The sequence below is a fragment of the Scleropages formosus genome, chromosome 9 (genome assembly GCF_900964775.1).
Source record: "Scleropages formosus chromosome 9, fSclFor1.1, whole genome shotgun sequence".
In the NCBI taxonomy this organism is placed as follows: domain Eukaryota; kingdom Metazoa; phylum Chordata; class Actinopteri; order Osteoglossiformes; family Osteoglossidae; genus Scleropages; species Scleropages formosus.
Window position 1 is genome coordinate 3,238,154 of NC_041814.1, and position 15,667 is coordinate 3,253,820.

General features: G+C 45.5%; 1 protein-coding gene across 1 annotated transcript; it reads right to left on the reverse strand.

Moving 5' to 3' along the window:
* Nucleotides 1-249: 249 nt before the first annotated feature.
* Nucleotides 250-12,965, reverse strand: ankrd24 (ankyrin repeat domain 24). The gene is made up of 22 exons (XM_029254615.1): nt 12,755-12,965; nt 11,929-12,059; nt 11,679-11,767; nt 11,432-11,496; nt 11,101-11,158; nt 10,880-10,950; nt 9,839-9,945; nt 8,677-8,840; nt 8,056-8,078; nt 7,482-7,562; nt 7,162-7,245; nt 6,572-6,691; nt 6,325-6,466; nt 5,721-5,920; nt 4,850-5,007; nt 3,626-4,372; nt 3,148-3,478; nt 2,259-2,492; nt 1,980-2,156; nt 1,573-1,716; nt 1,041-1,106; nt 250-501 (listed from the first exon to the last, which is right to left on the reverse strand). Exons 1-22 carry the CDS (start codon nt 12,815-12,817, stop codon nt 427-429), a joined length of 3,330 nt encoding a protein of 1,109 aa, XP_029110448.1. The 5' UTR covers nt 12,818-12,965; the 3' UTR covers nt 250-426.
* Between the last annotated feature and the right edge of the window lie 2,702 nt (nt 12,966-15,667).

A 15,667-nucleotide genomic window follows, 5' to 3' on the forward strand; every position in this document is an offset into this window, starting at 1 on the left:
ACTTCCTTTTGGTCACCGCACTCTGCACAGCTTCCTGATGAGTACACTTCCTAAAAAGTGCTGGGCACCAAACTGGTTGCAAAGATGATCCCACTACCTGAACTCTGATGCTCTTTCAATTTCAGCAACAGGCACTTAAGGACAGGGCTACTAAAGGCTGATGAAGTACTTTGCAGCATAGCTCCATTTACACTTTAGATCCGGTCACTCTTCCAAGGATGACCCCAAAAAGCAACCGAGTGCAAGGAAGTTATGAAGCATCTAGTTTACTGTAAGAATGCAATACAAAAGCAACACTGATAAAACTAATGAGCATCGATGACAGCAACACAGGCAGCACTGTGTTTTTTGTAGTATAACGTCAATTTCGTTGCACGGTGGAAGGCCATGTCTGTGAGAGGTCGCTGCAGCAATTCCAAGACCAAGTCAGTGGCCCTGCTCTTCATGAGTCATCCTCAGGATCTGCAGTAGCAGGGCCTGCACCTCCTCGTCCATTCGGCCCTGAAGAGAGCATGACACGTCACTTGCGCTCGAATCTACTTTCTTCACTTGGCAATTTATTTATTTTTATTACGTATTGATGTATGCACATATATGTCAAATGTGTGTGTAGTATGTATGTTGCACATTGTGTGAATTTCCCTGTGGGATTAATAAAGGTCGTTTCATTCATTCATTCATTCATTCATTCATTCACTGCTAGATACACTACTTACACTGGGTCACTCATCCATACATCAGTGAAAATCATTCATTCATTCATTCATTCATTCATATCAACACTATAGTGCCAACAAGGCTTACACAGGTGAGTCCAACAAAATCCCTTTCTATACAGGACCATCTAAGAAATTTAAAATAGCGATCAATACAACCACAGTATGTACGTCAAAGAGATGTGTGTACGTCACATTATGCGACTGACTTAATTTTATTAGTAACTAGTTAACGCCGTTTTTAAACATGTCAGTATATGCTGCTTTATGCTCATTTAGATCTCAGTATAAAAAAATTTACTGTACACCTATAATGGAACTGACCTGTACAGCTGCTAGCAGGTGGGTGCGATACACAGACACTACGGCACGATGCTTCTGTTCCCAGTCCTACAAGCAGGAACGAATTGCATAAGAGACAGTGTGGCAAAGACAGTTTCCATTTCAGAATTTTTAAAACAACGGTGTATTATTACATCATGTAGTACACACACAATGTCTGTAAGCGCTAGTCCCGAGCGGGTTCGCAGCAAGCTGGAGCCTAACCCGGTAACACAGGGTGCAAGGCTGGAGGGGGAGGGGACACACCCAGGACGGGACGCCAGTCCATCACAAGGCATCCCACACAGGACCCGAACCCCAGACCCACCACAGAGCATGCCCCGGTCAAACCCGCTGCGCCACCGCACCTCCTATTATATGTGTTGCCGGGTAGGCTCCGGTTCCCCGCGACCCCGTATGGGACAAGCGGTTCCGAAGATGTGTTTTTTTTTTTTTTAAAAAAAAAAACACTAACAATCTGAGAACCAGTATATAGCCCTCTGGCACTCTGAAAGCCCTCCACTAGCATTCTCACCTTGAGCTGCTGTGTGAGTGCAGTCACACGGCCTTGCAGTGCTACCTGCTGGCTAGAGAAGCCTGAGGATGACAGGCCCAGAGGAGGCGTCAGCGCCCCGAGAGCCTCCTTCAGACGGAAGATCTCCTTGGACAGCTCTGTGATCTGGTTAAGAGCAGAGGAATAAAACTGCTGCATCATCATCTTTCCTTACCTGCTTTTACTAGAGGAGCACCTTCAAAACCTCCCTCTCTGTATTTCTTCCCCTCGCATTCACAAATTACTTTATACATCTTTACAGTCATTTTGACCTTGCAACTGTAGATGCAGCAACATGAACTTACACAACGTGAACTGCTTCCGTGCCCCTGTATGTTCATAAGACACATTTCTCTTTCTCTTTCTCCCCAGGTGTCCGTACTCCTCACCTTGCGGTCCTTCTCCTTGACCAGGCCCTGTGACTCCTGGATTCCCTTGTGCAGCTCCTGTACGTGGCTGGATTGGGCCTGTAGGTCAGCCAGCTGCTTCTGCACTGCGGCCAGCTGGGCTTCAGCCGCCTGGCGCTCACTCTTGTTGAAGAGGGCCTCCCTCTGCACCTGGAACACCTGGAGAACACGAGAAGAAGAAGAGTCACACTAAAGAAACCACTGCTGGGAGGCAGAAAGAAGTGCCACCCACTTACACACATTCTTTCACAAGCCTCTGACCTCTGTGCAGGTCTTCTCATGCTTTCGTGCCAAGTCAGCTAGCTGGGCAGTTAACGCATTGATTTCAGCCTGCAGAGAGAGCCGCTGCGCCTCGTGCTCCTCCTTGGACACGGCACCTTGCTCAGCGGCCCTCTGGGACCTCACTTCCTTGAGCTCCGTCTCCCGTGCGCTCAGGGCATCCTGGGCTGCCTGTGCACTTCTCTCGCTCTCCTCCAGGGAGCGCTGCAGGGCCAGCTGAAACACATGCCGCAGGAAAGGGGACACTTACTCTTGGATCTGTGGGTCACAGTAAGCATTTCATCCACCAATTCATTTCTTTAATTTGTCGTTTTTCATTTCTTACAGTTACAGGGTATACTAGGAACATATTATTGTAGATTACCAAAGCAAAATGAAAATAATGAAGATGTGCAAGATAATATGTGGTATTACAGTATGAACTGTGACAATATGTGGCTCCAGGACTCTTTTACATTTATTCATTTTGCTGACACTTTTCTCCAAGGTGACTTACAATGTTAGTCTATTTACAATCATTTACCCATTTATACAGGTAGGTAATTCTTTCAGAGCAATTCAGCCTGGGTATGTACCTTGCTCAAGGGTACTACAGCCAGAGGCAAGATTTGAACCTGTAACCTTGGGGTTCAAAGGAAGCAGCTCTAATCACTACGCTACCAGCTCCCCCTTTTTTTACAGAGCCTCATCACTCCACACCTCAACTGCATACATAATGAGAGCATTTCACCTCATGCTGACTATTGGCCTGCACAGACGTCACCCTTCACTTCACACTTTTACACCGCCTCTGAGGCTCACATCAGGTTTAAAGTACTGCAGACTTCTCTGTTTACTTCTTCTGTTTCTCGATAAAAAAAATATCACTTACCTTGACTTTTTCGTGTTCCTCCTTGGATATGAGGTCCTTCTGCATAGATTGCATTTGTGCTTCCATTCTGGATATTTCCTGCTGAGCATGATCTCGCAAGGCTCTTTCTCTCTGGAGCTCTTGGGCCACTTGCTCCAGGTGACTGTTGAGAGTGGACAGTGCCTCCTGATGCTGGGACAGGGGCACCGCATCCTTCATCTGCAGGGCGTCCTGTGCTCGGCCCTCCCGTTCTGCGCACAGGTAGTCAAGAGCCTGGGCCGCTTCCTGCCGAGCCACCTCCAGCTGCTCTCTAACAGCGGCCAGGGTGCTCCCTTCGGATATCCGAACAGAGCTTTCAGATTGGACCGAAGTTGCGTCAACACAGCCTTTAGAGAGGCAACCATCACCTTTTGCACGACTGTGCAGAACGTGAGAAACGGGCACACCTAGAAATCACAGCTCTCTGCTAAGAGCCAAAGCCAGAAATGATGAGCAATACTTGCCTGACGTGATGGATCGCTCAGAGCTTTCTGACCTGTCCTCTTCTTCATCCTCATCCTCTTCCCCATCTCCATCTGGTGGGGGCCTCAGCCTCTCCAGCTCCAGCAGGGCCTCGTTTAGGCGCATAGCTGCTTCGGCCCTTTCCCTGGCCAGCTGCTCCAGCTGCAGCCCCAGGGTGAGCTGTACCTCCTCAAGCTCCGCACGGGGCACACGGTTCCGCAGCTCGCCCTGCAGCTCCTGCACCTTGTTCTGCAGCACGTGTGCCTCCTGCTCCCCATCTCCTTCTTCTTCTGCCTTTCTCTCTGCTTGCTTCTCTGCCAGGGCTGCCTCCAGCTCACTGACCCTCTGCCTCAGATTGTTCACGATGGTATTGTCCTCTGCCTGCTTCTCTGCCAGAGCTGCCTCCAACTCCTCAACTTTCTCCCTCAGCTGCCTTGAGGTGTCATTCTCGGACTCAGCCTCAGCCCGCTTCTTCACCACGGCTTCCTCCAGCTCCTTCACCTTGTCCCTCAGTTGCTGCAAGTCTGAGCTTTGCACCTCAGCACGCTCCTCCGTATCTGTGTCTCCCAGCTGCTCCACAGAAAAAACCCCAACCTTAACCTGTTCTCTCAACTCGTCCAGCTCTGTCTGGCTCTGTCTCAGCTGCTCTTCCAGGCCCCGCAACTGCTCTTTCAGCTCTTTGGCACTCTCCCCAGTGTCCTCCTCCTCACCTTCACCTTGCTCCTCTTCCACCTTTTCAATGGACCTGAATGCCCAGTAAGAAAAACACTATTGAAAAGAATGTTCCTGATAACTGGAATGGAACTGACCTTTATGAATCTCCAGCTCCCTGCATAGTTTTCATCCTCATTACCTCTATTCTGGCATCTCTCCTCTATAAAACCGATATTCTCCATGACCACCTCCTCTTCCAACAACACGACAGCTCTACTTTGATCATCAGTGACATTTACCATTAATTTGACACACTCCCGTCTCGTCGAGCTCTTGTTCATAATTTGATTTTGTCAACAAGTCAAACTCGTGCTGACGGCAGTTCTTCACTTCAGCATGTGAATCCTACCTTTGCATCTTCATAAGCAAAAATATACTGCATTTATTCTGACGTTAATAATCTTGGATTAATGTATGTGCTAAACAAGCAACAGTAATAATAAAGAAGACCTGATTCTAGGTTTGATGTCGTGTTCTCACTTGTAACTGGTGAGGATGAGCATCGTACCCCGTTACACTGGAGGCTTCCGCTGCTGCCTGGGCTTGGAAGTAGCGCTCCTGCAGCTCTTCAAACTCCTTCCTCAGAGAGTCGTACAGAACTGTGGGGACAAAATCTGGACCGGAATTCTGAATGTCTGTGTCATCCTTCTCAAAATTCTCCAGCATCTTGAGGCCATCCAAAACAAAATTGACAAAACAAAAAGAAGAGCTTGTTATTCTTCTGTTCGTTATGGTTAAGGATTCCACCATATAGGAGTTGTGTTAACCATTAGGAATTTGGGACATTCCATTATACTGACGTGATGGGAATATGTACTGCATAGACATTTTGCACACAGCGAATTGCCCGTGGGGAGGAATTTACCCATATCAATCAGTCCTATAAGGAGTTAGTCAACTCTGCTCCAATAACCTGTTTTCAGCAGGGCTGTTCCCTTTGGACGGAGTGAGGTCTCTAGTCATCACTCATTTGAAGGTACATCGCTCTGTCCTATTTATACTCTTCCCGCTCTCCTCTTCTAGACAACCTGACCCACTTTGTTGAGAAATGCCTGCACCCCAGTTCTCTAATGGCCTTCTATTTATGCCTGGAAAGAGCATTGTGGAACTAAACTGTTTACGCACTTATAGCCATTTCACAGCTGCCAGCCTTAAACCAGTTCACCATGTTGTGTCTGTTGACCGATTGTTTGCGATGTCAATCAGTCAACATTTTCAGATAATTTGAAACCACTTCTACTGCAATATACATTTTTACAGCATTGCTTAGTATCTTCGCAATAGTAAGTGTGTATTATTTTAAAGTGGTCAATCCAGAAACATGCTCACTGGTAGCTCTGCATTGTGTGTGCGGGAGCGAGAGTGAAAGAGCTCTGCACCTCCACTTTGAGAAGCAGATCAGCGTTCTGTGCTGTGAGCTCCTCCACCTGCCTCTGAAGAGCAGACAAAACTTCTTGGTTTCCCTGTCCTTGGGAGGTGCAAGAGGAGTTCCTTTCCTCCTGCTCGGCATCGTCATCCTGGGTAGATTCAGAATCAGGTTCTGAGCCCCGTGACCGTCTGGAGAGAAGCCTCTCTGCACCTGGGAGAGGAAGCTAACTGTGATGGTTATACTTTTTAAACTACAATGTTAATTGCCGTTTATGTTAATTTTGGTACTGATCCCATCCGCATCCTGTGCAATTTGCTCAATCTTGGTAGGTCAGTTTCACTCAGGGGGATGCATGTTATGAAGTGTTTAACAGTGATGGGGAGATACTACAACACTGACCTTATTTATGAACCCTGAGTCAAAATTAGCTTCAGTACATTACATTTTTCAGTTTATTTGCAGGTGGGTTGGCCCATTGTCGGCGAAAGTCACGGTCCTCAGCCACTGTATTACGAGCTGCTTATTTAACAAGAACGACTCTGTCTACAGTGCTTTTAACTATCAGAGCACTTTCAGCCACAGCCCTGGGGAATGGAGTTAAGTGCAGTGCTTACCTGGAAAGTCCAGCATGTTCTCAGCATCCTCTGAGTCACTGGCCAGGATCACTGTCCCGGTGCCACGCAACTCCTCGATCTCGGCCAACAGCTGCTCGCGGTCCACTTCTGCTTGCTCCAAGCGCTCCTGCAGCAAGCACAGCTGGAAGAAAGGAGCACGTAGATAGAGACACGCGCTCGCCATGATCTCGAGCGTGGAGCGCGCAAGTGCCCATGCAAACCACGAAGGATGAGACGGCTGCAGTACCTCCTCCAGCGCAATGTGGGCGCTGTGCTGCTGCTGCTCCAGTCCCTTTATCTTCTGAAGCAGTCGCCCTCTTTCCAGCCTCAGCCTGCGGATCTCCTCAAACACTTCCTCATCCTCCATCTCATCCGCAGCAACAGTTTAAACCATGACGCATTTTTAAGTTACAATTAAAACACTATTAATCCTCACCGTGAAACGCTGTGTTTGTAGTAAATAACTAAATGCCCACTTTCCAATTTCAGTTCGTGCAGCCTGACAAAAAAATAATGTGCCAGTCCTTTCCGAAAACGAGCGTTTGTTTTTTGGCAGCATTTGTCATTAAGAACATGAAGTGATTGTTTCGCCTATATGTTGAAACACTTTGCTGATGGTTAGAAGGGTCTGAACTTGACCAGCTGTCAACACCCCACATGCAATGTCATAACATCTCACAGTAATCCTGATACACATGACCAGGTCTGTTACTGATGCACATCCTTCTATTTATCACGCCAGCATTCTTGCACTGTGCCTCACCCTGTGCCATTTAGCAGTTCTCTGCAATGATGCTGTTTAGTGGACATCTGTAATATCCAGTGGCGGTCGCTCACCAGGCTGGCCGGTGGGGTGCGCTGTGTCTCAGGAGACTGGGCAGGTGGAGGTGTGCTCTGGGGCTCTGGAGAGGGTGGAGATCCCTGCAATGACACATAGGAGAACATTTTTGCAGCATACGCTCCTTCTTTGACATATGCTATCACAGAATCTTTGCACTGAATAAAAATATTACATGTTGTAAATGTACTGTGAGAGAAGCATCATTGTGTGTCCAATGAAGCACCAAACTCAACTTTGTGGCTGTACAAAGCTTCAGAAGGAAAATGGCAAGGCGGGACCCTGAGGTTCCTCATCTTCCCTGGACCTTCTTTCATACCTGGGCAGGGGGGCTGGGTGGAAGGGGGGCTTTCCGCTTGCGTGGGGTGCCCCGCCCGGGCAAGGGAGGTGGAGCAGGGGGCTGTGTGAACCACAGATAAAATGAGCAAAGACCCATTAGACAATGCAAGGTCAGCCGAGCAAGCAAGTCAAGCAAGATTCATTAGCCAGACTTCTGTTGCCAGTTCTTTCACTCTAAATGGGGGTTATGCGATTGACAAAGCCTACCATAATACCCCTGAAATTACTGCCTGTATCCCAACTCTGTTATTACCGTAGAGGTAAAACCCAGTAATGACCGTTCTGCAGACGAAATCAAATTTCGACCGTGATGCCAATCTCTCTGCAGTGTGGATCCATTTAGATTCGGTCTGGACATCTGTGTGCACGTTTGTAATGTTGGGAGTCAAGACCAAGCAGACACGCTGAATTCGGCTTCATCGTGTTCACCGCACCAGTATTTCAGAGAAGAATATTCCTTATATGACAGTTCATAGCGGTGTGGAGCAAGTGTGCAAGTGGTGGTAATGAAAACCGTTTATCTGGAACGCAAAACACGGACTGGCCAACAATACCTCCTTGCCTGAGCCCTCCTTGGCTACGCCGGCATGGGAGAGAACAAGACAGCAAGAACTGTAACCCCCAATTTGCTAAATTCCCAGAAACACAAAACACTGCTCTCTGTTTCACATTGATCTGGAGAAAATTATCTTTTAAAATACCATCTTGTTTGTCAGCGCCTCAGAGCAGAGGCGATTATCGTCATTCTCATTTCCGGAAAGATCAACATCATTATACAATCGCTACCGTCACATAAAAACTGTGATTACAAAAAATTAAGTCAGTTAAAAAATATACTTGTCACACTTTATAATAATAATATTTTAGAAGCAAGAGAGCAGAACTGGATGACAACAATATAAAGACATAATCCATATACTAAGAAAATGCAAACATGCTAATGCATAAAACTCAAAGCAAAGTGTTAGTGTCACATGTTATTTCAACAGCATCTACACATTGAAAAATAAAGCCACTGTAAACCCACCAACATCCCTGTTCCAATTATTAAATGAGCATAACCTAGAGCACACTCTATAGCGTGACACCCAGAACTGTGTATCTGTCATTGATGGATTGTTATCCTTACAGAAGATGACTGGCAGGTGACAATTTAATGTCTTCACTTACATTACCTGTATCCTGCAACAGCCGCAGGATATGTTGGCTGCCACCAGCGATTGTGTAATGAGTAGCATCACGCCCCAAGGCATCGGTCAGGTGGGGGGTAGCCCCACCCCTGAGTAGTACTTCTACTGTCTCAGCACTGTCACTCTCACACGCAAGCATTAGGGCTGACCTGAGACATACATCGCAGTAAAAGACATCATATCAAAAGGACACACTGAGCCAAAATAAAAATCTACAGATGAACACCACACCAGTGACACAGAAAACATGGGTCGCAAACTGCCAGGTCAGATCCGCAGCTAAATGAACAGGGACTGGATTGGTCCCAAGGGGAGCAAAGTCATCTCATTAAAGATTGAATAATAGGACCTTAACTTTGCATCCACATCACACACTTAGTGGTTAAGGGTAAGTGTAAGTATGATTTTAGCAAAGTGGAAAAAACAAACATGCTCATGGGGTTAGTTCAATTTTGCAGAACCTGAATTGTACAATGGGTTCAGCAGAACCAAAACAGGTTCAAAGTGAAGACTCTACCAGACGCTAGTTGAAACTGTCAACAAAAATACAGATAATGACTTATATCTGGAAAATAATTTAACAAACACTGTCTGAAACCGCTTGTCCCGAGCAGGGTCGCGGTGAACCGGAGCCTAACCCAGCAACACAGGGCGCAAGGCTGGAGGGAGAGGGGACACACCCAGGATGGGATGCTAGTCCATCGCAGGGCACCCCAAGCGGGACTCAAACCCCAAAAACACCGGAGAGCAGGATCCAGTCAAACCCGCTGCGCCACCCAACCCCCTCTTAAATAATTTAACAGAATTGTCCATTCTGAGGTAGGGGGTGCGGTGGCGCAGTGGGTTGGACCGCAGTCCTGCTCTCCGGTGGGTCTGGGGTTCGAGTCCCGCTTGGGGTGCCTTGTGATGGACTGGCGTCCCGTCCTGGGTGTGTCCCCTTCCCCCTCCGGCCTTACGCCCTGTGTTGCCGGGTTGGCTCCGGGACCCCGTACGGGACGAGCGGTTCTGAAAATGTGTGTGTGTGTGTGTCCATTCCGAAGATTTAAGGTCTTATGTGTAGAACAGTGGAGGTCATCTGTGCAACAGCAACGTGTCCTACAGAGACTTCATAGTACAAGATTGCATATTATATCCTTGGCTACTGTACCTGCCCTGGCTGTCTTGTTGGTCAGCACTGGCTCCGCGATCCAGCAGGAAGGCACACAGTTCGACGCGGCTCATCTGTGCCCCCAGCATCAATGGCGTCGAGCCGTCCTGGTTCACGTGACACATACAAAGATACATCCTCTTATCTGCTGCATTTCCAGGAATGGTTGCATCCAAAACAATGAAAACACTTCAGTTTAAAATTTCTTTCTGAACTCCATCATGACAACAATGCATGGGTTTTTCTTAATTTTTTGAAACAGAAGGAGAGGATTCTTATTCATATACCACTAGAAGTTAATAATAAAGTCTGCATTAAAGCAAAATACTCTGATAAATATTTATAATCATTAAGCAATTTTTATTTCAGTGACAGTAAATATGTGTGGATATTGATACTCTAAATGTAACTGTCCCTATTAAATAAAACGGGACATCATATTTGCTTGGATTTAAACCAAAATTAAAATAAATTAAACAAAATTGCAGTAATATTTTGTGATATGCTATGTAGAATGTGAATAACTTTTTACATTGGCAAAGCAGAGACTGACATTTTATCTAATCACTGTTTTATTACCTTTATAAAAACATTATTGCATTTTAAGCCAGTTATTTGAAAAAGAAAAAAATATGTAAAAAGTTATACAGCTTATGAAAACGGATACAACCGGAATCAATAAAAACAATATCACATAACAATGTAAACAGCCCAGACCTTCTGCTCTGCTCAAGCTACTACACTCATCTGATGTCCCCCTCCACACACACAAACACACACACTGATTGAAGCCACTTCCCCTGAGTGGTGCCGTGCCAAACTGGAGCCTAACCCAGCAACACAGGGCATAAGGCTGGAGGGTATACCAGTCCGTTGCAAGGCACCCCAAGCAGGACTCGAACCCCAGACCCACTGGAGAGCAGGAGCCAGTGAAACCTGCTGCACCAACCCCCCAACCCCCCATTGCGATGTCCCTCAAAGCTCAATACATACTTCAGGCGCAAGTTCAGTTAGACATTGTTTTTACGTGTTTACACTTACCCCATCCTGAGCATCCAGACAGGCCTTAAAATCCCACAAAATCTCAGTGCAGGACAGACACCCACTCACCGCTACGGCAGCGTGTTAAAACAGAAGAGAATACAAGCTGCCATAAGGTGAGGTATGCTACTCTACATATGGATGTCTTCAAGAGTCTTTGGAGTTAGTATGTTCCACATTGGGACGTGGCTCAGAACGAGTTCAAGGACTGTCTCTCAGACCTGCATGGTGTAGAGCAGTTCTGCCATGGCTGTCAGTGGAGTGCACAGGCAGCCTTTCCTGTTTGTGGAGGAATGGAAGAAGAGAAGGTGGTTGCTATGCCAAGTGTGCTGGATAATACACAACACTATTAGGCAGAATTTTTCTTAAAACCTTGAAGATTGGCAAAAGAATATTTTTCAGTACACTCCTTCAGAAGCCTGAATTTTCCTTTTCACCTCAAGGCCATCCCAAAGAAAATACACCCCTCTTCACACAAACAGCCTCGGGAAGAACTATGTATAGCCTTTACATCACTTGTATGAAGTCACACTGCCTGTGATGATGAATCACCTGTAGAAGCCTTTTCAGACACTCAGGGTGTCCATTCTTAGCTGCAAGGTGAAGGGCACTGAAGCCTGAGGCATATACAGAAGTAAAGAGAAAAAACAGAGAGCAATTTATAGAGCAATGCAACAGACACAAGACAATAATTATAGTATGGGAGGATAATTCCACACCCATATTTTATCTAGTGAATTTAGTCGAAATATAAGGTACATGCAAATGGTATTAGCACTTGTATGTGTGCATGGCATACCATTGCTGTCTGTGGAGGTGATGTCCACGTTATGGGACAGGATGACCTCCAGGCAGTCCAAACGACCCCGGGATGCAGAGACATGGAACCTGCAGAAGACACATAACTCCTGCAGTATCATAAGCAGCTTTAAATTTCTGAAAAATATGTTCTCCGCATCATATCATTCTCATTTTACGAATGAAAAGCTGTGATTTTTTTTTCACTGAAATAAACTGCTCTGATCTTTGTAAAGAATGCTTTTACTTACGCCGACTTCCCCTCTCCATCTAGCTTAGATGCACAGAGACCTTTTTTCACCAGCAGGGCAGCGACCTTATCAGGTTCATTCTGTTCCACTGCTTGCAACAGCCTCTCATCACTTTTACTCCAGTCCTGGCTCTAAGACAGCGGAGGAGAGGCACAATTTCATTCACGGCCAGATGAGATACTGAATCAGTAATGGATCGAGCTTAGAATCAAGCTTTGGTTAACAATTGTTTCTTTTATTCAGCATCAAAATAAACCTAACACTGAAAGTCACCTTGGACAAAAGCATCAGTCATTTGAAGGTTAATAAAAATAATATTAACAAAAGCTAAAAAACTGTCAGTAGGTAGTGTAGTGATTAGAACTGCTGCTTTTGGAGCCAAAGGCAACAAGTTCAAATCCCACCTCCAGCTGTAGTACCCTTGAGTGAGGTATTCACTCTAAATTGCTCTGGTAAAATTACCCACCTGTATAAATGGGTAAATAACTGTAAGTACCTTAAAAGTGTAAGTCACTTTGGAGAAAAGTGTGAGCTAAATGAATAAATGTGAATGTTAATAACAAATAAAATAAATCCTTATATATTGGTTTTAATCTGGTAGAAAGGAAAATTTGAATGTTTTTAGGGCAAGTTTGCTATTCTGAGCACAGCAATCAACACTCTGCCAACTGTGTAATTTTAGCACCTCAGGAAATAAATACCAGACATTCAGTACAGCGAACACAGAAAAGTAAAAGTTTTCTTCTAGCTGTGACTCTCATTCAAGTACAAGACACTGAAGTGCAGTCTGCAGTGCACTTTTCGTGGGCAGAGAGGAGGTACGTACCGCAATTCTGCTGAGGCATGGGCAGAAACGCTTCATCAGGCCCAACAAGAGCTGGGGATCCATAGAGCTGAGAGGCCAGTACACGCAAGAGCTGCTGCTCACCCACAGCGCTGTCCAATGCCCACAGGCACACACTCAAGGATATCGCTCCAGCTTACACACGCGCGTGCATTGACATCACAACTTCCAAGTTCCGCTACAGCGACTAAGTGTCGAAGATGAACATCTAGGGGACAACACGGACACATGGTCCAACACTCAGTTCAGTCCCACGAGAAGCACAGAAACGCCCTGTCCTACACGAGTTTTACTCCGCATAGCAAACTGGATCATGACTATAACATCATTTCATAGACTGTGCAGATAATTGCCCTGCAGCTTCTGAAAAGAGGTTTAAAAAGCTGAAACGTGTGCTCTCGAAAAACAAAAACCCTACCCTGCGAACAAAGCACATGAGCCCCACAATAAATAAATGCGCCGAAAACGTCAATGTATGCACACATTCGCTACTCTGGTTTTCTAAATCAAAGAGTACCGTAGTCTCGCTCTTCCGACGCAGGTCTTACCCCATCCTGCCCCCTTTCTGCTGCTCACACCCTCATACTCTCAATCGAGCCGGCACACAGCACGTTCTGTACACTTGCTCTCTCTCTCTCTCTCCTTCTGCGTCCTTCTTTTTCATATCATAACCTGATACTGTCATCTCCCTCCTCCTCCTCCTCTTTCTGTCCCAGCTCCTCCATTTGTTTCTGTCAGGTCTCTCGCTCCCATTCGGCATCCTTTCTGGGCTAAGGACGCTCTGGGCCCATTAGAATCTTGAGATGAAAGCTCAGCAAAGAAGAGAGAAAAAAAAAATTGGCTGGCACAACTGGGCTAAAAGGAGAACACAGAAATGTCCAGGGACCCTGGCCACCTGGTCTTAGCTTTGAGTCCAGCGGTGTCACAGTGCGAGGGAGTAACATCCGGCCTGAGCAGTGAGGGGAAGACTCTCAATATCTGGCTGAAGATGTGTCCGTTGGCACCAGGGGCAGAAACTGGTCCAATTAATTCATTCACACATGCACAGGGTTATAATGAGGATGGAGTGTTAATAAGATGGAATGAGGATGGAAATTTGGTTTCATACATCATTTCAGACGGGATCTGGACTAATTCTGCACTGCTTCAGCCGGAGAACTTTTTATGGACGCTGGAACACAAATAAGCTGAAATAAAAATCTGGGGGGGTATGGTGCAGTGGCACAGTGGGTTTGACCAAGTCTTGCTCTCTGGTGGGTCTGGGGTTCAAGTCCTGCTTGGGGTGCCTTGTGATGGACTGGTGTCCTGTCCTGGGTGTGTCCCCTCCCCGTCCAGCCCTACACCCTGTATTGCCAAGTTAGGCTCTGGCTCCCCACAACCCCATATGGGACAAGCAGTTTCTGATGATGATAAAAATCTAGTGCTCACAAGCAGCAGATGTCATATTCCATATGAGTACATTGTTCAACGGCAATTTTGCAACACAACAGAAGCCTAACTCCAAACATGGTAACAAGTTTCTCTTACAGCAACATATAGCTCACTATAGGATGATCATCAGAGGTTGATTAATCACTGCCTGATTAATGTGGCATAACACACTTTTTGTATTCCCCTCTGACATATATCTCCAAAACAACTTACAATGTTAATTAGTCTAAAATTATTTACCCATTTATACAGGTGGGTAAGGTTACCAGAACAACTTTAGGGTAAGCATTTTGCTCAAGGGTACAACAACCAGAGGTTGGATCAAACCTGGAACCTTTGGGTCCAAAGGTAACAGCTCTAACCACTACACTACCAGCTGCCACGCTGATATTTCCTTTAATATCCCATGTTACTCAAGCAACATTTCTGTCCACCTGAGAAAAATGCATAGAAGAGATATGCTACAAAAAGAGGCCAAGCATCACAGAGTTTGAATTACTGACCCAAAAACTTTGTGAAGTACATTAAATATGTGTCACTGCGCGAGAAGAGTGTGCTATAAAAATAAAAATAAATAAAAAAATATTTTTCTACAGGAAAATCTTGCTTTCTAGCAAAAAAATTCTAATGGTGGAAACGGTAGCCGTTGCCGAGAAATGCATGAACATTTTGTCCATTGACATAAAAACCTTCCATAACTGCTAAAGTAGATGAGTAAGCACCATGGGCTGTTAAAAACAATTTTCAACTACCGATTTTGTTTTGAAAAGACCTTCAAATAAAGAAGCTGAAATAATTTGAAATAACTGTCATTCAGCCATCATTCGATGGTTCAGAGACTTAGATTTTCATGTTTTTGGTAATGTTCACATGCAAATTATGTAACTGTGACGACTATTTTTATTGCCGTTTCAGTCGTACAATTAGTAATAAAAAGTTTGTATCAGCCACTGTCTCACTGAGGCCATTACACTGATGCAGGCTTGACCCAATGTAAATAATTTAGGACTGGCAGAAGGCTCTGGTTACCATAGCAGTGTGTAGCCCTTTCTCACTGGGCTCACAGCTGCTAGTGACACTGACACCCAGCTCAACCCACACGCGACACACACATCAACATCTTGTACGCAGAGAAACACACACATCAAAAACCAAAAAAAAAAAAACCTCCAGAAGAGACTCCTGCGACAGTGATGGAAAAGGAGGATACTTCAATACATTTATATCCGTTATTTCTTTTCTATTAATAAAATTACATTCAGACACAACACTGCAGCATATTTCGGGATATCAATGTTTTAAAAGTATAAAATGATTTTAAAAAAAATGAACTAATTCCTGTTGAAGTGCACCAGGGTTACGTTTTCCTTTTCTTACTTCGGTTTTTTTGAACTTGGCCTTCAGGCTCTTCATGGTGTTTCTCCAGCAGCGCACAGAACTGCAAATTCTGGAAGCGAAAAACAC

Excerpts from the sequence above, each read along its gene's own strand:
- ankrd24 (XM_029254615.1), bottom strand. The coding sequence starts at position 12,817 with ATGGATCCCCAGCTCTTGTTGGGCCTGATGAAGCGTTTCTGCCCATGC. Across the intron at positions 12,060-12,754 it reads CATGCCTCAGCAGAATTGCG|AGCCAGGACTGGAGTAAAAG; the intron begins GTACGTACCTCC and ends CCGCTGTCTTAG. Across the intron at positions 1,717-1,979 it reads TCAAGGAGAAGGACCGCAAG|ATCACAGAGCTGTCCAAGGA; the intron begins GTGAGGAGTACG and ends GCTCTTAACCAG.